The sequence below is a fragment of the Azolla caroliniana genome, unplaced genomic scaffold (genome assembly GCF_043228905.1).
Source record: "Azolla caroliniana isolate FFs.n. ecotype wild unplaced genomic scaffold, voAzoCaro1.0.p SCAF_7, whole genome shotgun sequence".
In the NCBI taxonomy this organism is placed as follows: Eukaryota; Viridiplantae; Streptophyta; class Polypodiopsida; order Salviniales; family Salviniaceae; genus Azolla; species Azolla caroliniana.
The window spans coordinates 22280067-22302732 of NW_028230442.1; the positions used below are offsets into that span (position 1 = coordinate 22280067).

The following is a 22666-nucleotide window of genomic DNA, read 5'->3' on the forward strand; positions in this document are numbered from 1 at the left end:
TCTATATAAATTCAAAACAAACTTCCATAGGATCAATGAAGACGGATTCGTTGTGCATGCCATACATTTATGTGGATCACATCGACACTTATGAACCAACCCTCTCCTCTCTCTCTCTCAAGTCTCTATCTCTACGTAATAATCTCTAGATATGTCCGAGTCATAATCTGCTACACTCGCCTCCAATGTTCATTGGGTAAAAACTCTGGGGCATCTGGAGTCACTTATCCATGTCCACATAATCATACACACACACATAGACAAAATACTTGAGAAAGCCGAAGAAAACATAGCCTTCAGATTCGAGCCCGAGACCCCGAATTCCGATGTCATGGGTCCCACAATAAAATCTTAACATATGAAACCATCTCCATCAAGTTTCAACCATTTTTTTTAAAAACCTCTGTTTTTCATTGTTATAACTTATAATTAAGTGTTGTGAAGAAACCCCCCATTGTCAAGAAGCAGGGGATTTCTGAAGTAGAAACTACTTGCTTCATATTTTGGGCTCAAACCTTCACATGATTTAGCTCAATCTATGTGCAGAGGTAACCCCCCCCCCCCCCCCTCTCTCTCTCAAATGCTCCAAAATAGACATTTTCAGCCCACATTACAAACAATTTGTCCTAACAATACAGCAATTTTTTGTTTGTTTGTTTGTGATAAAGCTTCTAGTATAAGATTAATGAAGTCTTTAGCGTTTCAAAAAGAAATCTAATCCATTTACTCAATATAGTTGATGCACTCAATCATGACGAGTCAATGTAGTTACCAATCATGGTTAAATTATTTGTTAAGCATTGAACTACTTGAATATATATGGACATGTATATACATAATGCATTTGTATATAATGTATATGTATGTGCGTATCTATATTGATATGTATCTGTATATATATGTGTGTTATGTAGTTACTAATCATGGTTAAATTATTTGTGAAGCATTGAACTACTTGAATATATATGGATATGTATATACATAATGCATTTGTGTATAATGTATATGTATGTGCGTATCTATATTGATATGTATCTGTATATATATGTATATCTGTACGCATATGCATATGCATATGCGTATCTGTTGGTATATGATATGATAAGCATAGGTATTAGGTAAACTTTTGCTAGATTTTTCCCTGAACCTTGCATCCTTCATATATTTCTGTAAATAAAATCGGTTTCTAATTTTTTTTTGACATATCGCTCCAACACAAGAGAGACCACCCTTTTTATTTCTAACTCGTTTGTAGATTATCTGTGCTATGTCACCCGAAAAGTCCACCAGCGATCGCCATTTTGTTACTTGGACAAAGGAGGTAAAGTTAAGCCATTGCAACTTCTCATTCATTCATTGTTTGAGAAGATTTGATTTCAGTATTGTATTTGATTCATCCAAAAGATTAATTTGTTTAGAGCCTAGGGTTTGGGGTTTAGGTTTTGATTAAACTAGAATAGATTCACTTCATAATTCTTATTGATATCTCACTTTTGTTACCATTTACAAAATTACATATAAATGCACGTTAAATTGTTGCTGGATATGGCATATTCATGGCTTTTCTTTTGTTTTCTATAGTTGTTTCTGTTATTATCTTCTCATTCACAAAATCTCACCCAAAACTTTCGTTTACTTCTTATATAATATAGGAAGATGATGTATTGAGGCAAGCTGTTGCAAGATATGGAGAAGATAAGTGAGTGCTTCTAAAAAGGTTTCATATTAGTGCCTACATATTCAATCCTGTCTGAAATTAATTTTGGTCTCCATGCATTACAGATGGTCTATAATTGCATCACAATTCTCTGACAAGACAACCCGTCAATGTCGTCGACGGTAAGGTGATGTTGTATACATGCATGGATTGGTACACACACATATATATTCATGCATATGGATTAATATAATCATACATGTATGTTTGTGTGTTGGAAAAAATTTCACTCATCATATTAGCATGTATTTCTTGGAATTTGATGTTTTCCCTTTTGGAACTGTGGATAGTTGGAACACTTACCTAAGCATTGACTGCAAGAAGGGAGGATGGACACCTGAAGAAGATCGAATTTTACTGCAGGTTGTCCTAACATGCCTTGCTTATACCGAGTAAAATGCTATACTACAATAAACTATCCTGGCTAATGGTTATGTAACGTATACCAGGCACACCGGAAATTTGGTAACAGATGGACCGAAATTGCTAAAGTGGTGCCTGGAAGGTATACAATACAACTTGAAATTCCTTGTGTCAAATACGTCTACACAAGGCTGATTTTATAATTACTTTTGATGCAAAGGACTGATAATGCCGTAAAGAATCGGTTTTGTGCCCTTGGCAAAAAGAAAGCGAAGAAGCCAAATGATTTGTTCAACCAAAGCAGTGCTGGGCAAGGGCATTTAGCACCAAAACCAAGAGTTCTGGAGCAAAATCACAGTATAACCAATAAAAGGACCAGGTAAGATGCGATTCTTGTGGCTTTTCTTAAATTACCACCTGTTGTGAAGGTTCCGATAGATGCTTTTATGGCTACTATGTACATCAGCTTGGTCAGCATACTCCAGATTGTTATTGGATATGGATTGATGGATAATTGTGCAAGATGCTTTACCAACTCCTCCATATATCTTGTTCTTTCTGTTTTTAGAGAGAGAGAGGGAGAGATTCCAGAGGCATGGAATTGAAGTAGGATACATCCTACTTGACATGCATATATATGTTACTATTATCCAATGCATGTTTTTTTCCTGTTTCAGTCGTCTTTAACTCATCAAATGAGAGAGAAAGAGGGAGAAAGGGAGAGAGATTTTATGGTCTTCTTTAGAGGTCAAATATGATTTATGAGACAAAACAAATTAACATTTTCACATAATACATGTGAAAGTGAGGTGACTCTCGATGTTTAAGAACTTTGCTAACAAATGGCACAATTGAGAGAGCACACTGTGATTGTGAGAGAAATTTGTGCAAGGGTAGAGCTGGGTTGAAGGTCTATACAAATAGTAAAATGTGACCAAAGACAAAGCATTGTATCAAAGTGTGATACTCCGACTCTTGAACTTGTTCAGGGAGAAATGTGCATAGTCTACTAGTAAAATTTGTGCACGGGCAGAGCTGGGTTGAAGGTCTATGCAAAGCATAGTAAAATGTGATCAAAGACAAAGCATTGTATCAAAGTGTGATACTCAGACTCTTGAACTTGTTTAGGGAGAAATGTGCCACAACATTCCATTTCACATTGAAGAGAGTGCGAATTAAGTCCAATGGAAGCTATGGTTTGGATGGTGGACAAGGGAGGGGCTCTATCTAACATGTATCAACTTGTTTGGTTTCCCAATTTGGCGAAGAGTATGGGTTTTGTAGTTAGGGTCAACATATGTCTCACAATTTGTGAAACATGAGTGTCCATATTTTTCCAATGTCATGATACATTGGCATTGCAAAATGGCCTCCTTTATAGAGGAACCTATTGACGCGTCGTGAAGCACTTGTGTTGCATCCCATCTTCCAAACCATTTTTTCATATCTTGCATCCATCTTGAACACAAAAATTTGCTTTTATGTGTCTTTTGGAACTTTTTACTTGCTTGAGAGAGAGAGAGCATACCAGATAAAAAGGACTCCAAATGAATGGACTGATTATATTGACATGGATATATGTGTGTGTGTTTTATACTTCTGTTTTCTATCGGAGAGATGATGTGATGTGCCTATACATGTGTGTGCATCTGTTATATTATTTATACTTGTTTTTTTAGTGGTTGATACTATGATTTCTTACAGGGGAGATGATATACAGTTAATGGCTTGCCAAAGCTTTCATCAAGAGCAGAGACAATGGAACAGCCAACTTAAAACATGGCCATCAGATCAAAGAATGGCTCATCGAGCACATCTTTATACGACACAGAAAACCGGTTCGCTTTCAACGAATATCAGGACACAGTTTCCCCCTCAAGACAAACCCAGTATGTGTTTTTTCTTTATCCTAATAATGTGTATAATGACCTAACATCTATCTACCTTGGTAAATGCATTCTTACGTCCATCGTGTTTTTAGTGTGCTGGTCATGACTTTCTCAGTCCATGATTGAATCGAGTTTCTGATATCAAACTTCTTTTTTCTCAACTTCATTTTTATTGCTAAATTTTGGTGTGGGAGAGTTTGTTGATCATTCTGAACGATTGATCAAAAGTTGATAACATTTTATAGTTTTTTTATTGTCCACCGGGAGGCCAATTTGGTCATTAACTAAGGAAATATTATACTAGGAGTAAATCTGCACTCTGGATGTATGTGATGTGTGTGTTTTGGGTTTGAGTCTTGTTTTCCCCGTCCCTTAAAAGCCTAATATCTTTAACTGTTTGGATATTTACTAGAATACATCTGCATATAAAAAAACCACCAGAACACTCTTATGCAGTACAATTTTGTAGAACTACAGAGTGGTATCGTTGTAGTTTTAGAAAACTTTAAGTATGAAATTTTATGACTACAGGGCAGATTGTAACAGGTAATAATGAAATTTTGTGAAATTGGTATTAGATTCTTGTTAGGATTTGTAAGAAATGACATGACAATGAGTAACGTATTTACTATGTTGCGAGTGTTGAAGGTATTAGCACCAGCATAGTGCACCAAGGATCGGGTTCATTTTCCGATAACATATCGCCCCCAAGGCTTGCAGCTCTTACCCGGACGGCTGCCCTCTTAGATTCACTGGTCAAAAGACGTGATGCAAGACTGAAGTTATGGGGAAATATTGATACTGATGACACTTGGCGGGTAGATCACCAAACAAAGCTCAATATTAAATATGAAAATTCTGTTTTGTGCAATTAACGCCTCCTTTTCTTATATATATATATATATATATATATATTTGCACACTCTTTAATTATTAAGATGTACATGTTCCATGTATTTGAGAAGCCTTTTGCCAACTCTATACAAATGGAACAAATTTTCTTTAGGTATTTCACAACTAATAAAATTGTATGAGTCTGGAGTTTCACGAAACACCTTTCTTGACATTTTTCTAAGCATTGAAAATGGATCATCATGTGCCTAGATTAATACACTTGTGAGAAAAATAAATTTACTGTTGAAAATGCCACATTATATAGAAGTGCAATCGGGGCGTTAACATTGTTGACTTGCTTTGTTACATAGTCTTTTGATAGGCTTATGATGGAAGAGGGAGGCAAGACCTTGCAAAGTAGATATGATCAAGATTGTTTATCAGATAATGTTAAAGATGTTTTTTATCGAGGCAAGGAAAATTACCCAAGGCCGAGTCAAAGTTCATGTGAGAGGTGAAACTCACATTTCGTAGAGGCAATCCGAATTTCCAGTTCAAATTTCGTTTGTTCTAATATATTTTCTTGCTTTTAGTTCGATGCTACCAAATGCGCATCACAATGACTTATATCAGAAGGATGATTCCGAATGCTGTGGCTCGGATTATAGTGCAATGAGATATAACATAATGATGGATGATCATAATGAGGATTGTGCAACTTTAGAGAATGATATGTTGTGTGATCAAGTGGACCAGACAATACCTACTGATCAATACGACTTTGAGATAGGTATGTATGCTTGTAAATACTAAAACTCAAGGTGGAGACATTCTTTTCCTTTTTTTTCCTAATGGAGTTTTGATCATTTGATGAGGTGGGAACTAAGGGGTTGAACTCCCAACCTATATCTTGCAAGACTAAGGTCCTAACCACTAAGTCGATCCCTTGCCCCTTTTCCTATTTTGAAAACATGAATCACTTTCTCAGGGTTTGATGCAGTCATTGAAGATGGAACTGATCCGATCATGTCATTTTTGGGTACCATTCCACAAATCTCATGGGACTCTCATGTTTTGATGGATGAGATACCCACCCCAGAGTTTTCCGACATTGTAAGCTATAGCTTTCTTGCATTTGTTTCCCTCCACACCCCTTTAACATACCGGAGAGACGTATATGTTCATGAATCACATACATATGTACCTATGGATAGTGACAAATCTCAGTACAAAAAGCACACTAGTCTATTCAATTATGTATTTGGCAATGTGAGAGAATATGCATGATGATTTGACCATGTCCATGTATGACTTGTCCATGCACATATTTTAAATATGGACATGGCCAAATCTCCCTGATGCTCATTTTATGGGTAATTGATTGGATACATGCATATATCTAGGTTACATGAAGCTTTGATGTGCTATGGAGCTATGCCAAATACATAATTGGATGCATGCCTATTACATGGATACCTCGTGTTTGCCATGGGGACAAGCTCATATGCATATGCACATGGAGAAATCCCCACACATTTCAATCTATGGTTTAACCCAACACATCATTGGATGCATGCCTATATGTGGCTATTTTGTTCATATATATACTATTTGTAGCTTATCATCAAAATTTGTTTTTGGTTATTTTGTTTAATGAAAATTTGCTAAACTTGACTTCCATTTTACAGGAGAAGCAATTCTTATTGAGTGCATTTGATACAAACCCAAGTTATCAATACTCACTCTATGCTTGAGGAAACATGATTTGGAAAACTCAAACTTTGACCTCATGCAATCAACCTATGTTGCTAGGACAACTTAGGAGAAAACTCCCCCTTGTATAAAACAATGCATTTTAGTCACAACGAGAAACATTCATATATAAATGTCAATTCAATCAATATATTTTTAAATAGCTAAATATCAATCTATATATGTCTAATCCACCATAAAATTTACAAGTATATGCATTCTGTTCTATACATGTCATGTTATACTAAGGTCTAATGCTTTGTTGTAAACTTAAGAAGAATGGCCATATTTGACATAACATTGTGGCATTCATTGTATATGTTCAAACTTAATATCCTCAAAAGTGAAAGTAAAAGGTCATAAATAAACATTTGAGAAATCTTTGGGTTTCTTTAGCTAGAAATCTAGTGCAAGGGCTGTCATCTCTTTTTAATTTACACTACAAGAGTGCTGAGTTATGCACAAAAGGTTACATAGAAAGTCACATGATCAATGTGGGATTTTCCATTGAACCATCATTAGTGTATGAAATGGCATGACACTACTCTCTTGTTCTTTTTTCATGAAGAGTATTTTACTATTATATTATGTATCTATATAACACTAAAAAATCTACATTCACAAGAGTGATATCAAACAACAAAACATTATGTTGGTTTCAATTGTCACCCTTGGGGATGTATATATTGAACATGTTGTAGCATTGAATTGCAAAAACAAACTTGTAGTGACAAAAGTAGAAGAGATTGTAACAAGAGAACTACCATAACAAGAGCCTTTCATGTGATAGACATGATGCACAATAAAATGTCGACCATAACATGGAAATGTGATAGGGTCTTCCAATTATACCCCAATATTATGAAAATAAAAGACTAACTAATATTCCACAAATGACATCATGTTCAACTTAGCAAAAATGTTATTCCATTTGTAAGGCATGCTCTTGACATTAGCATTCTTAACATAGCGGAACACTTTTACACAACCTATATTCAAAGTGAGAACAAGAATCACCCTCCACAACTAGTTAAGATCTCAACATCAAGAATCACCTTCGTATATATGCTTTGACTCCATGCCTACCATCAAATACAAAAGTATTTTGCATACCCCAATTATGACGCAATCCCCAATACCTCAAAAATAAAAAAACGATCTCCATCTTTGAGTTTGGGTCAATCTTTGTGAATTGTGCAAACACCCACGATCTTGGCATCAAATATCACGCTGATAAAACTTGTCAAATTTGAGGTATGTAACTCTGAATTTGACAAGCAATTGGGCATTGTATTTAACAATGAGCATTATCTTCCATTTGAAAAATGCAAAAGAAGCAATTGTCCATTGTTAGTCCATGTCACTTTAGAGCTAATCCCAAGAGCAAACCCCCATTCAAAATTCTCCAAATGAAGATTTTTGTTACCACTGGCAATTTAGAATGCCAACTACAATGACATTTGACCTCATAAACACCAATCAATCCACAATTGCTCTTTTGTTTATAAAGGTAAAGTATAGTCTCTCTCTCACTAGATGCCACTGTGGAATGTACTGGGTTGAACCCATGACCACTTGGTCTCCATTGGTCAATGCAACCTTACTAATTGAGCTCTCTCTCTCTCTCTCTCTTTGATCGTAATTAGCTTGCCTTAATGGTAAGTTGTTTACACTACTAACACTAGATCTTGGGTTTGAAACCCAATTTCACTAGATGCCACTGTGGAATGTAGGGGTTGAACCCATGACCACTTGGTCTCCATTGGACAACCTTGGGTTTGAAACCCAATTTCACTAGATGCCACTGTGGAATGTAGGGGTTGAACCCATGACCACTTGGTCTCCATTGGACAACCTTATCATCTGGGCTCTCTCTCTCTCTCTCTCTCTCTCTCTCTCTCTCTCTCTCTCTCTCTGTGTCTTTTTTCGTAAATGTATGTTTATATTAAAACAACATGAAAATACAAAAAAACCTTGCTATCAAAACTACGTCAAAGATAGCGATGTGGCAAGGACAACCTTCTAAAGTGCTGCAATACAAAGCGACACAAATGTAACTCGTTTGGGGACAAAGTTCCCATACAACATAATTGTGAAAATTGCCAAATCAACATGAAAATATCTCTCTCTCTCTCTCTCTCTCTCTCTCTTTAGTGATACTACATTTTGGGTTTGAAACCTCATTCTCTCTCTCTCTAGTGGTAAGTTATTTACACTACTAATACTACATTTTGGGTTTGAAACCTATTTTTTTCTCTCTCTCTAGTGGTAAGTCGTTTACAATACTAGCACTACATTTTGGGTTCGAAACCTAATTTTCTCACCTCTCTATTACTCCATAGATCTCTCTCTCTCTCTCTCTCTCTCTCTCTCTCTCACCTCTCTCACCTCTCTTGGAGATATAAGTGTTGGGTCCTCAAGAAATATCTTTTTGACACTTTGGTGACACCGGTTCTTCTCTATGGGGTGGAAGTATGGGGCAGTAGCATCCCTAAATCTATGTGGAAAGAGATTGAAAATGTCCAAAAACATTTTCTTACAAAGTTTCTACAAGTTAAGAAACAAACGCCCTACACCCTCCTCCTCCTTGAGATGGGATCGCTTCCCATTGAGATCATGGCCATGGAAAGGGTTGTTGAATACATGCTTAAGGTTCAAAAAAGTCCCTCACATCGACTTCCTAGAATTGCATGGGAAGCAAGCAAAAAGATCCAAAAGACGCATAAAAGCAAAATTTTGTGTTCCGGTTGGATGCAAGATATAGAAAAATGGTTTGGTAGATGGGATGCGAGACACTTGCTTCATGATGCATCATTAGATTCCTCTATAAATGAGGCCTTTTTGCAATGCCAATGTATCATGACATGGGACAAATGTGGAGGCTCACGCTTCACACATTATACTACACATGTTGCACCTAACTACAAAACCATATTCTTTGCGGAACGGGGAAATCGTACACATCGATACCTGTTAGAGCCCATACCGTTATCTGCCATTCGAACCATTGCTTCCATGCGACTTAGCTCACATGCATTGCGATGTGAAACAGGGCGTTGGGGCACAAGTGATGAGAGTGGTCGGCTATGCACACTTTGCCCTAAACAAGTTCGCGAGTCTGAGTATCACACTTTGATACAATGCTCTGCCTTTGATCATATTCGACTGTGCTTTCCACATCTCTTCAACCGAGCCCAATCTTTGCATGAATTCCTCTCACAACCACAATGTGCACTCTCGATTGCAACATTCATTGGTAAAGTTCTTGAACATCGAGAGTCACTACTTACTTTCACACATATCACGTGAAATGTAATATTTTTGGTCTCATAGGTCATATTTGACCTCCGAAGACGATAATATAATCTCTCTCTCTCTCTCTCTCTCTCTCTCTCTCTCTCTCTCTCTCTTCTTCATAAAAGTTGTCACTACATGATGCATCAACCAAACACGAAACAAGGAAATGTCATGTTAAACCAATAAAGTACTTTATTTGATGAGCCACAAATGTGAATATGAGTGGAAGATATTTATAATATTGCAATGATACAAACAAACATGTAATTAGAAGCTCTACCTTAGTGGATTAACCCAATAGTACCTCTATGTGCATAAGAAAGGAAAATTGTTGTTTGATCTACAAAAACCAATTTAGCCGAGGCTTGTGTCTTATAACTTATGGCATAAGGACATTAAAATGGTCAATCTACTCTAATGATCTCCAATTGGCATACATACATGGTAAAGATGTTGAACGAGTTTACATGTATAAGAGTGGTATTGATTTTGAAAGAAGTGATTCTTTAACTATAATTAAGTGATGAAACAAGAATAAGTTGAATCTTTTCCATCCCGTCGAAGAAGCTTCTAAATTGTTTTGAATGGGAGGTTTACTCTCTTTCTTCCAGAGTTTGACATTTAAAATACATGAGTTTATTTTATTTATTTTTATCTAAAATCCACTTAATCCGTTGATGATTGGATACCTTCATGTAGAATATTCATGGAGTGCTATGATGCTTAAACAATGTCCCTCAAGATACCATTGCATTTCCTCTCAACCAATTTAGATCCACAAATTGTGCTAAATTAAAAATTGGTTTATGCATATCAATTTCTAGTTAAGATGCCAAAATCAAATATATCCTAGATCCATATAATCTCTCGGGGTTTGCGAAACAAGTTGGTTGATTCCTAACCACCACGGTTAAACCAATCATTGAAGCATCAATAACCCATTTAAGGTAGGACATGTATCGACAACAAACAAGAGAGATAGGGTCTTAAGGGATAAACTCTTCATTAGTGATATGATAGTGAGAGGAAGTGTGCAACTCCAAGGTGAAATTAAGTCAAGCCATTCTCTAACCAAAGCCCATATAATTAGAGTAACCGCGAAACACCAATTGAAATGATCATATGACTTCTAGATATCTGATTGTAATAAACCCTTTCACCTTTTGGCATGATAAATGGTCCCAAGACTTTACGTAAGGCATCACTTCCCTTAATATAAACTATACCTAAGAAAATGTCGTAAGGAAGCAAGGTACTTTTTTAGCCATTGGCTATGGCTTCCGTAGAAATTGATATAAACATCGATTTAGCGTAATTGGGTGCCACACATTAAGTAGGGATGGAGGGGGACTTCTTGCAAAAATATAATCGCACCTTCTATAGTGCAACATTTAGGACAATAGAGTAGTATTTTGGTAGTTTTTGAAACATATGAGTGTTCTGGTAGTAAATATCCAAAAAGTCATGGTAATTTGGTAGGGCACCCTTTTATTTATTCTGGTGACATAACTTTGTGCCTTTTCAGGCCCTGCTTATGATTTTTTCTTTCTTTCTTCGTGGTCTTTATTTCTTAAGTTTTTTGGATCAACTTAAAAATATGTTTGTTTTTTATGACTTTATTTGTCTACGTTGTTTAACATTAATAGAAGATTAGAATAAACATCGTATATATATTATATTTCTGATGGGTTTGTTTTTCCGAGTCCTTTGACGTGACAACTTAAATTGGCATGACATGAAGTGTGAAGAAAGGCATCATTTTGCAAAAAATTATACGTGAAAAAAATACATTGCTTGAGGTTCGGCACCAATCTTCTCTAATGTTCTAGTCTCTCGATAAATAAAGAGCTTTGCTTGAATGGGGGGATATTTTGTCATAAGAGTGGGATAGGTAGAATGCTATGTTGAACTCCTTGTTAATAACAGAAAGGGTGGGCATTATGAAATTCAAATTTTGTATGTGAATAAATGCATTGCTTTAAGTTTACTAGCTTACGATCAATATATCACACAATGAGCCGAAGATATTCTTAATATGTGGATGTCAATTGCTAGTTGTTCTCATCCACGTTTGTTGGGATGCATTGTCGTGTATTGTCTCAAATAACGAGATCGTATGCATGACATCAGGTAAAAAAGTAGCACAACTTTTTCTAGATCTCATAAATATTGCGCAGTCTCTATATGTTGTTGGAACTAAACATAATTCTGACTGAGCTTCCGCGAAGGCTTCATCTAGTAGTTCGAGGACTTATTTAATGTTTTACTATTGATTAAGTATCCAAAAAAACAAAAAGTTTGAGTTTTATAGAAAATGATTGTAATGGAATTTCTACATTGGAAAACAATAGAAGAATATTTCTACAATTGTTTTGATTATACCCTAGAAGCAAAGGAGCAATGCAAGATGATTATCATAATGTGGCGCAAGAATAATGTTTTTAAATGTGAAACTTTAATGATACGTGACACAATATTTGTGTAACAACAAGATTCGAGGGTGAATAGAGTCATGTTTCTTTAATAGGACATAAAATCTCCCAAACTTGAAAGAGAAGACCTTTCTTCATTAGGGCAATCCTTGGCTACCCCTCAAAAGAGCTCATTTATGGGCTAGCAATCAGTAACGACTCAGCTCAAGCCGGAATCAAGTCATAAAACTGTTTTTAATAGTTTGGTAGTTCGGCTTGGTTCGGTTCAGGTTTGAGCTTCCTTAATCGGTTTGAGCTCGGTTCATATCGACTTGAGCTTTGCAAAATTGTCTTGGGCGTAATTGGTTCCTAAATTGGCTTAGGCTTAACCGATTTCGGGATTGTTTTGGTTTGGTTCAGGTTTGAAAACTCATAAGCCAGTTAAGGCTTAATTGGTTTGGCTTGGGCAAGACCAAACTAGTTAAGTTGAAACTGAACTAGTTAACAACAAGTGCGTGATGATGATAGGCACATATGGTGTTATAACCCCAAAATTGATTAAATAAAATGTTATAAATAACATTACCAAGCTAACTGGAATTATGGTAATTATTGTTGCATTAATTTTATATGTTTGACTTGGTTATATATATAAACTTGTGTATAGTTTTCCATGAGATGTGATTGACGTTGGTGTTGTGTATGTATTGGTCAGACCATGGCTTTATTGGTAGTGTTTACTTGATGGATGCAACATTGTAATTATTGATGTGGGAAGTGGGGTGTTGGTGAAGTCCGATTGAAGTGGTCTCTACTATTCTCTAGTTATTGTTCAACAACATCATATTATTGATCACTAAATTGTAGTGATTGATTAACTCTCACATTTCTTAATTGCTTTACAAAAACCACAACACCAATGCACATGTATGGTGCACTCTCCCTTTCTTGTGTCTAACATATATATAAATATATCCAATCTAGGTGGGTGAGGCAAGACTTTATTAAATACGTTGGATTGAGGGTGTCATGATCATGACATTTAGATGGAGTATGTTTTTTTCTTAGTTCTCGGTTCCGTAATTAAATTTTGGAAGTTGCAAATGTGAGACCAGTTTGCATCAAAATGATTAATTCATTTGTACTCAAATGAAGGTTTTAGTCATAGTAAAACTAATCTTTGAAGGGCATTGGCATTGAATGGTTAGCATGTTTGATCTAGACCACCAATGTATCATGACATTGCAGAGCTACACTTTATGCTTAAGATTGCATGTTTAAAGTTCCGACCAAGGGGTTTGACGTTAAGTTCATTATAAAAACTCTTCACAATTTTACTTGTGGATTATGTACAACAATGTGGTCCCTGTTGAGAATTGTTTTACAGACTTTTGACCATTGAGATATTTTCTGCAATGTGAAAATGGTAGGAGTGCCCCTGTAGAAGGCAAGGCTAAAACGTTTATGGCTATCGACTTCAAATGCTAGAATCCAAAGCTATTCTTTTCGCCGAAGGCTGAAGTGGAGAATTTCGTTACTCTTCATCACATTAAAACATGCCCACCACACATAAGAACTCTTCGTTGTCTTCCATTGAAAAATTCATATGTGAGCAACTTTTCCAGCTATACAACTGCACATTATTTCTTGAAAATGTGTTGTCTTGTTCGCTAGTGCTCTTTCGAAGTAACCTTCCTATTTGTTTTTCATATATTTCGTTCTCTCTACTATATGTATGTACATCGTGCCCTACATTATGTTCGACTTTTCGATTGTTGTTAGATGAGGCATCTTCATTGCATTATTTGATATTTGGTATGATAAGAAGTTATCATTTATGTCTGGTGAAGTGTCATAAAGATCACCATGTTCTTTGAGGCATGTATCAATAACAAATCATTAGTATATGCTTATATAATTCTCAATTCTCTCACATTATGGTGTGTTCACATTGAGAAACAATTGAACCCCCCTTTATATTGGCATCATCCTAATTGTCCATCATCTCAAACAAGCCTATCTCATCAACATTCTTTGTGCCTCTTTTAAAAATAAAAATGCCCCATGCAAACCAACCTCAAACAACTCTAAGTGTCCTTATGTAATTCCATGAAGTGACCATCGTGTTATTGATAAACAACATGCACTTTAGTTAGATCCATTTGTTAACACTAACCGAAGAATGTCTCGTATAATGCTAAATGCTAAAATCATCCTGAGCATAATGCTCTTTGCATGGCTTTTCATTTGTAAATGGTAACCATAAAGCACGATACACTTTGTTTTGTCATATATACCCATGAGCATCCTATTGTTCTCATGATGATGTGATGGTAAGGTATAAACCCCAAATGCGTTGGTCGAGATCTTGAATAAAAACCAATTCTTTTGAATATGAATCCAATCAAGTGTACAATGGGCAGGGAGAGGAAATGAAATTTATGGATTTAGAAGAAACATATAGACTCTTGGGAAGCCAGTGTGTGTTGGATTTTCTCGTGTCATAGCTATACAATTTTAGAGATACATGACAATCTTGGTTCCTTTTTTTGTAAGTTTGTGTAGAGAGGTGGGGTGTGTCCCCCATGATACAAAATTTTGAAGTATTTAGATCACCAACAAAGGTGGGTTCGGCATGGTCATGCAAAGGCCTTCACATCCACTAGAAATCGTCGCCGGAAGTGACCTTGCTCGGACGGAGTGCGGAAGAGGATACCCTGGAGCCCCATCCCCATTCCAATGGCCGACTCCCTAAAACCCCATGCAACCCCATCGGATGAAGACCAATCTATATGAGTACTACTTGTTTCCTCACACGTGTTAGGGGTTCCGATGCTCTTACCGGAGGAATGTGAAATATCAAATGTAAAACCCGAGCTTTTACAAGAGCCCGAACCAAGCGCCGTAGAAGGTGTGGGCGAATGGGCATCAAACGATCCCACTTTACTCGTCCCGCCCATTTGAGGGAGGGTCACATGACATTCACCACGATCACCATACTTATTCTCATTGCTACATTCTCGGTGTTGGTGTTGAGGTGCATTCATATGCTTGGCATACGGTTTCACATTGCACCCAACCATAGTAGCCGAGGTCACCGACCCATCCCTATTCGAAGACTCACCCGTTGTATCACTATCATAGAAGGGCCAATCACAAAAATCGACATTCGGGCTTATCGAATCGAGACCACAAAACAAATCGTCGTGGTGCGTGGTCTCCGATGGGCTTGGATACACGGAATACCCCTTGCCCAAACTCACCTTTGTAGACTGGAACGATAGAACTTCTTCATTGATAAGGTTGGCTATGGTATTGAGATTCGATTCCGGATAATTCATGTCTCGAATCATCTCTTCGGCCACGCTCTGGGGAGTGTCATACCTCAAATCGAATGGGAAATCGATGCTACACGATGTGCTCGATTCTTGGATATGTATATTGAGGTGCAAAACATATGGATCTTCGACTCGGCCCGTCACGTAATAACTCCGGCGGAAAGATGGGCTCTTGGTACAAATGGGCTTCCCAAACCTAATGTCCGAGGTGCTCTTGGTACAAATTGCATCATCCGGCTCGCACTCTTCGGTTTCGAATAGAGTGGACATGTTCTCATTGGATGAGAAATGGAAAGACGAGGACTTACCACCGGGGAATCGTCCGGTCATGTCCATGAGATTGGGCATCGAGATTGAATTCTTGATGATGGGCGAATCGGTAGGCCATCTTCCCCCCGGGTGTGAAAAGAAGGGGTCGGCCAAGAGCTCTCTCGCCGACGGCCGCTTCGAGGCGTGCACCAAGCATCTCTGGATGAGGCACAATGCTTGGATGTCTTTCACGCGGGACAAGGATGCCGGCTTCTGGCCGGACGAGACCTTCTTGTAGATCTCGGGCAAGCTCTTGCACTCACTATAGGGGCATTCGCCCGTGAGGAGCTCGAGAAGGCACATCCCGAAGGAGTAGATGTCGACGAGCTCATCGTAGTCCTCTTCGAACATCTCGGGGGCCATGAATTCGGGCGTCCCGACCGCCACATGCATGCGATGAGGATGGTCGGAACCGGGGCCCCCCTCGAGGAAGGCGGCCGACCCGAAATCCCCGATCTTGAGCACGGTGCTAGAGCTATGCTTGAGGAAGATGTTCTCGCATTTAAGGTCTCGGTGGATGATCGGGGACGGGGTCTGGGAGTGCATGTGAACGAGGCCCGAGAGGATCTGGTGCGCCCACGACCTCACGGCCTTGCGGCTGATCCGGCCGTGCCGGAGCCGGAACCCTAGGAGGGTAGAGGAGCAAAGCTCGGTGATGAAATTCGGCCGGCCGGTAGATCCATCTACCCAAGAAGTGTAGAGCTTGAGGATGGACTTGTGGCCATATAGGCACCGCAAGGCGCGGAGCTCTGTCTCGACGGCTAGGGCTAGGTCATCGGGGCCATCGGCGGGCGGGAGAATTGCCTTGTTCCATGCCACCTCTTTGCAGGCCGTGAAATCGAAGGCTCGGTAGACCGTCTTCATCGCCCCTTTGCCCAGCACTTCTGCGTAGCGCCCGTAGCGCCCGCTAGGATCGTACTCTACCACTCCATCTCCCACTACATGCCTATCATCTATGACCATATCATGGCCACCATCACCATGGCAATCAACATCTTCCTCCTCCTCCTCTTCTTCTTCTTCTTCACAATATTGATCATCATCATCATCTAAGGCAGTATAATCTGCATCCACATAATCCGACGGTGATTTATGCTCTTCCTCTTCCTCCTCCTCTTCTTCTTCTTCTTCTTCTTCTTCTTCTGATTCTGATTCTGAAGGACCTGATTTATGTGGTATACTACCACAATTGGCATTAGTATGGAGAAGCTCTGGGGGCTCCTCAACATCATCTAATACGCTTTCTATGCAAGCCATGGTGAAAATTGGGGGGGTGAGGGGGGTGCTTATTGCTACAGACAGATCTGCGCAAATATATGAATGAAATATAGCTATAGCTAGAGAGAGAGAGAGAGAGAGAGAGAGAGAGAGAGAGAGAGAGAGAGAGAGAGAGAGAGAGAGAGAGAGAGAGAGAGAGAGAGAGAGAGAGAGAGAGAGGTGGGGGAGAAGGAAGGGGGGACTGCTTGATTCTTAGCAAAAGATGTATGAAGGAAAGAAGAAAGAAGAAAGAAAGAAAGCTATGGTTGCTTGGTTGAGTTAATTGCAAAGAAAGCTCTAAATAGTGGGGGGGTGGAGGAGGAGGAAGAAGAAAGGTGAATTATTTCATGTGGAGAGAGAGAGAGAGAGAGAGAGAGAGAGAGAGAGAGAAGAACATGGGCAAGGTTCATAATGATAATGATGATAACAGTAATTTTGTGCAGTAAAAGGAGCAAAAGATAAAGGAAGAAGGGGAAGAGGCAGAGTATGTATGCTATGTTATGTTATGTTATGTTATGTTATGTTATGTTATGTTATGTTATGTTATGTTATGTATGTATGTATGTATGTATGTATGCATAGAAAGAACGGGTGGGTATGTATATATGTCATATGTGTATGTAAATATGTATACATATGTGTACAGTGTGACTCTATGTATGTATAGATGCATGCATATGTATGTGTGTGTAGGGTTATGCTATGTACGTATGCATAACATTAGGGGTTGTGTATACATATGTATATATGTAGGTGTGTGTATGTTATATTATTGACTAATTGCATAACAAAGAGGTGTGTTTATGTATGTATATTATGTATGTATTGTAGGTTATGTTATGTATGTATGTGTAGGTTATGTTATGTATGTATGCATAACATTAGGGGTTGTATATATGCATGCATGCATGTATGTGTGTTATATTATTGACTAATTTCATAACAAAGAGGCGTGTTTATGTGTGTTATGTATGTATGTATATTGTGTATGTATGTATGTATGTATGTATGTATGTAATGCGAGTGTATGCTTAGCCTTGTGTGCCTCCACAGTACTCTTCACCACCCGCCCAAAAGTCGATATCTGTCATGTTTTCTTTTTTCTTCTTGTTGTCTTTGATTGTGGTATTGAAACACGATATAACGGCGTGAATGTACATATTGTTGCTGATACGGCAGATTGTAGACCGTAGATTGTAGAGTGTAGTGTGGAGAGAGAGTGGTATGTAGGAAAAGAAAGATAGAGTAATCACCTTCATGACCACTTAGTCCTCCTTGGTTAAAGAGGGAAAGATACGTTTATCCATCATGCAATGAAGAAACATAGGTCAAAAGTGAAGCATAGAAGTATTTAGTGAGATAGGGATCTATATCTTCTCCTTCACCGTTGGCCTCATCTAAATATGGGCAAATGCCACTTTCATGAGCCATCAAAACTCAACTTCAATAGATAATTGAAATCATCTTGACAAGTAGGAATCGAAGACAGTTCAATTCGGCTTAACTGGTTTGGACAAACCATTTTAGTCGTAACTGGTTTGTAAACCAAATTAGACATATCTGGTTCGGTTCGGTTGGAGCTTTGCCAAATTTCATGAGCCATCGAAACTCAACTTCAATAGATCATTGAAATCATCTTGACAAGTAGGAATCGATGACGGTTCGATTTCGGCTTAACCGGTTTGGACAAACCATTTTAGTCGTAACTGGTTTGTAAACCGGTTTAGACATATCTGGTTCGGTTCGGTTGGAGCTTTGCCAAACATAGCTCAAACTACTTTACGAAGCTCAAGCCTAAACTGACCCAAACCGAAGGGCCGAAGCGCCAAACTGTTTAAGAATGGTTTAACGGCTCAGTTTAAGCTTGAACAAAGTTGTTGTTGACTCCTATTGACAAGCCAAGTATATGAGTTTCACATGCTTAGTGAGCACAAATTGTATCATTATTGCCACATGAATGCATAGTGGGTGGGCTTGTGTAAGAGCATTTGTCAAGCATATGAGATTACATCCAAAGTTTCTCAAGGTGTCAGGTTGTTTGACTTAAGGCCACCCCCTGGTGTAACTTTGATGTTTTTTATTTTGTTTTCTTTGCACTTTTATAGGAACATGACCATTGGAAGAGTTTAGGTTCAATTTATGTAGGATTGATAGGTAGAAGTTTATTGACTTTTCTTGTAGTTTGATGCTTTGTTTGAGAATCATGTAGATACTTTTGTTGATTGGATGAGCTTGTATGTAGTGCCACATCGTGCCTCACTCTGTAGGCCGATTCCTTGCTTGTAGCATTGCTTCCCTAAGAAGATGTTAGTTGAAGCACCACCTTTCGAAACTGTTCACATTTGTTAAATTGTTTATTGCCTCTCGGGAGATTTTATTTTTTAAAGCCTAGTTTTAGAAGGTTTAGAGCTTGGTAAAAACAACCTCTTTTGTAATCAGCCATTTTCATATGTTTTTCTCGTCAATGTTGATAGTTTATGGCTAGTTTCTTCTTTTCATCAATTATTCCTATTGTTTTTTAATCTTATGATATTGTTAGTTTAGTGACTAAGACATGCCACTGACCCCTAGAACTTGGTTTAAACCTTCACAACATTCTACATTTCGTTTCCCAAAGTCATGTGCCATGTTAGGTTATGTGCTAACGACATATTGAAATAGGCACAACTATTACAATGACAGGCAACCACTTTCTGGTCTCGTTTATAAAACGTGTTACTAAATTAGGCCCAACCATTACAGTGACCACCAACCATGTACTTTCTTCTCTTGCTAGTACAACTCATACAAACTATGCCTCTTGAGTCAAGAAAGAAGATCTCTCCAACGATTTTGCTTGTTTCGAGTCTCTTGATCAAGGAAATATCTTACTCACATAGCTTAATAATGTATCCTTGTATTTGAAACAATACAAGAATTTGATGCATTTGAGATACTTGGGTCTATTAACCGAAATATCATTTGTGGTGATGTAGGCCGTATCTTTGTATAATGTCTGTGACTAAGTGAAAAGTTATAACATGCAAAACCTCCTTTGAAGTGGTTGAAAGAGAAATATGTTTCACATAAGAGTTTTTTTATTTCAAGGGAATATTTGAAATATTTGGGGGACTCTAGTCATGATAATTGACAAAATACGTTCATTGCACCGTCCGACAAGAGGTATCTATAGCTTGAATACAATGGCCACAATCCCTACTAGACTTCCCTTAAAAGATGGGATGTGTTTTGTGGACTATGTAAAATGCTTGGAAACTAGTTGCTTGGTAGGCTAAAAAGCATGGTCAAATTGCAAGTATAAAGATAAGCAATATGTGTATATGATGATTAAATAAGATGCATAATATGTCTCATAGAACATGTTCAATTTCCGTAAAGAATTATGTATCTTCATTTATTGTACTCATTTTTCTTCCATGGCAATAATGCGATCCAAGTACCATTTTTGACAGCTGAACGTGTCACGGAATAGCTATGGGCACATGGATGTTTGATATTTAGCTTTTTTGTGTGCAATAAGATCTAACAATAATAATGCAAAGTGACGTACAATTACATATAGATTTGTTTATAAAAGAAGCCTACTTATTATCAAAAACATCTCAACCACATATTGTCAATCTAGTACGATGGTGTTTATAAAAAAAAGCTTTCTTATTATCAAGAACACCGCAACCATGCATTCTAGATCATATGCTCAAACGATGCTCAAGATCTCCCAATCTTTTACAAATACTAGTTATGAACAGGAGCATATCACTGATTTATTCAAGAATCATCGAAACTATTTGTTTATCTAGTCAAAGGAAGTAAGTACATTATTAAGGAATATATGTATGGTCTCTTCTACTTCACTATGTTGAAGTGACTTTGTGGAGCAATATACTTTTGACTTTTGAAATATCTTATCTCTCGTGTCATATTACCATTGTAGCAACCAATCACAGTATGTGAGGCATTTGGTCGGTTTTGGGCATTTTTTTTACGCTGTGCTCAACGTGTTGGATTGTGCATTCTGTAAACACTTTTATTTTAATCCGACGTAATAGATGATTTGCATATAAGGGTAGGTTTAAAATTAGATTCCATAAATGATAGGAAACTTCTTTATAGAAGCAAATTCCTTTAAAGCTATATGTACATTGGTCAAATATAGTTACTTACATAAAATTTCTTTCAAGAAAATGATCTACACGCATATGGAGCACTTTTGTACTTCTCCGCGCCTTCAAGCTTCATTGCCCAATCATCCCAAAATACATCAAAACAAAATTTAAGTGCAATGTTGTTTGTAGAATGAAACTCTTTTGAAAACACATATGTCTAACTCAATGTAGCCAATATTAATTAGTTTCCACAAATTTCCTTAAACGACGTGAAACTTGTTTATAGAACTGGATTCCTATAAAGTTATATATAAGTTGGTTGAATCTAATTATTTATGTAGAAACGTTTTTCGATAAAATGATCTACACACACAAATGGAACATCCCCATACCACCTTCAAGCTTCATCATGTGGTTCACCTTCTTCCAAAATACGTTAAAGAAGTTTAAGAACAATGTTATTCGTAAAATGAGGTTGTTTTGAAAACACATGTCCAACACAAAGGTGCCACCCTATACTTAAAGATGTAAAGTGATTGTGATGTTTTATTTTGATTTTAAGAGGAACATTTTGTACCTCTATTGCCACTCTATAATGCCATAACAATGTTTTTCAAAGGGCGATGAATTTGCCAATCCTTCTCATATCTCTTGTTGATGATATTTACTTTGTATTTTTCATAAGATTCTAAACAATAGCCATACATATTATTGCATTGCCATTCTCCTTGGGCAATCATAGAAAGCACATTTGAGGGATAATTTTGGAAGCATCACCTTTGGTAGAGGTATTGTTATTTAATATTATAGTTGACCTATAGCCATATAAGAAAGCCTCATTGACAATTGTCTTTGGCATGCAACTTCTCAAACTTTGGCTATAGTCAAGTTCACATCATGGCTGTCCCTTTAACTGATGGAACTTGTCCTTGTGCCAAAACTTCAATCAAGCCTACAATCACCCTATTTGCTACCTATTTTTGTACTTTGACACTTCATTTATTTTCTTCTACAATTGTCATGAATTGAGGATCTCGCTTTCTAGAAAGTTCCCTCCATTGGCATTTGCCCAATTAGGAAATCTTCTTGAAACATCTTTGTCTAGGGTTTTCTTTGTTGGATATATACCCAATCCACCACATTCATTTGACTCTATCACCTTAAGGAGCATATATCCTTTCTTGGTTGCACATGACTCATTCTTAAAGGTACTTCATCATGTAATAGGTGTTTTTGATTCATCATTTAGATCCAAAATTTATTTCTCACTCCATAATAAACTATCATATATCAATTTACTTGATTTATAACCTCATGGGGCTTTGAGTTTTCATTAGGTTTTGGCCACCTTATCAACATGTAAAGGTCTTCATATTCGCCATCTCCTCCTCAT

General features: G+C 37.5%; 2 protein-coding genes across 3 annotated transcripts; one reads left to right on the plus strand and one right to left on the minus strand.

Moving 5' to 3' along the window:
- The first annotated feature begins 447 nt into the window (after positions 1–447).
- On the plus strand, positions 448–6909 carry LOC147862359 (transcription factor MYB124-like). Of its 2 annotated transcripts, none has more exons than XM_087322049.1 (13): positions 448–548; positions 1256–1321; positions 1653–1699; positions 1783–1839; positions 2008–2080; positions 2167–2222; positions 2301–2459; positions 3785–3969; positions 4618–4787; positions 5175–5317; positions 5397–5593; positions 5792–5916; positions 6492–6909. In XM_087322049.1, the coding sequence occupies exons 2-13, from the start codon at positions 1268–1270 to the stop codon at positions 6555–6557; spliced, it is 1332 nt and encodes a 443-aa protein (XP_087178175.1). In that variant the 5' UTR covers positions 448–548; positions 1256–1267; the 3' UTR covers positions 6558–6909. The 2 variants fall into 2 exon arrangements, with proteins under 2 accessions (XP_087178175.1, XP_087178176.1); XM_087322050.1 differs by having other exon boundaries at positions 5804–5916.
- A 7722-nt stretch (positions 6910–14631) lies between these two features.
- On the minus strand, positions 14632–17393 carry LOC147862360 (putative serine/threonine-protein kinase WNK6). Its single transcript, XM_087322628.1, has one exon. The coding sequence runs from the start codon at positions 17165–17167 to the stop codon at positions 14903–14905; it is 2265 nt and encodes a 754-aa protein (XP_087178754.1). The 5' UTR covers positions 17168–17393; the 3' UTR covers positions 14632–14902.
- Between the last annotated feature and the right edge of the window lie 5273 nt (positions 17394–22666).

Excerpts from the sequence above, each read along its gene's own strand:
- LOC147862359 (XM_087322049.1), top strand. The coding sequence starts at position 1,268 with ATGTCACCCGAAAAGTCCACCAGCGATCGCCATTTTGTTACTTGGACA. Across the intron at positions 1,840-2,007 it reads ACCCGTCAATGTCGTCGACG|TTGGAACACTTACCTAAGCA; the intron begins GTAAGGTGATGT and ends AACTGTGGATAG. Across the intron at positions 5,594-5,791 it reads TCAATACGACTTTGAGATAG|GGTTTGATGCAGTCATTGAA; the intron begins GTATGTATGCTT and ends TCACTTTCTCAG.
- LOC147862360 (XM_087322628.1), bottom strand. The coding sequence starts at position 17,167 with ATGGCTTGCATAGAAAGCGTATTAGATGATGTTGAGGAGCCCCCAGAG.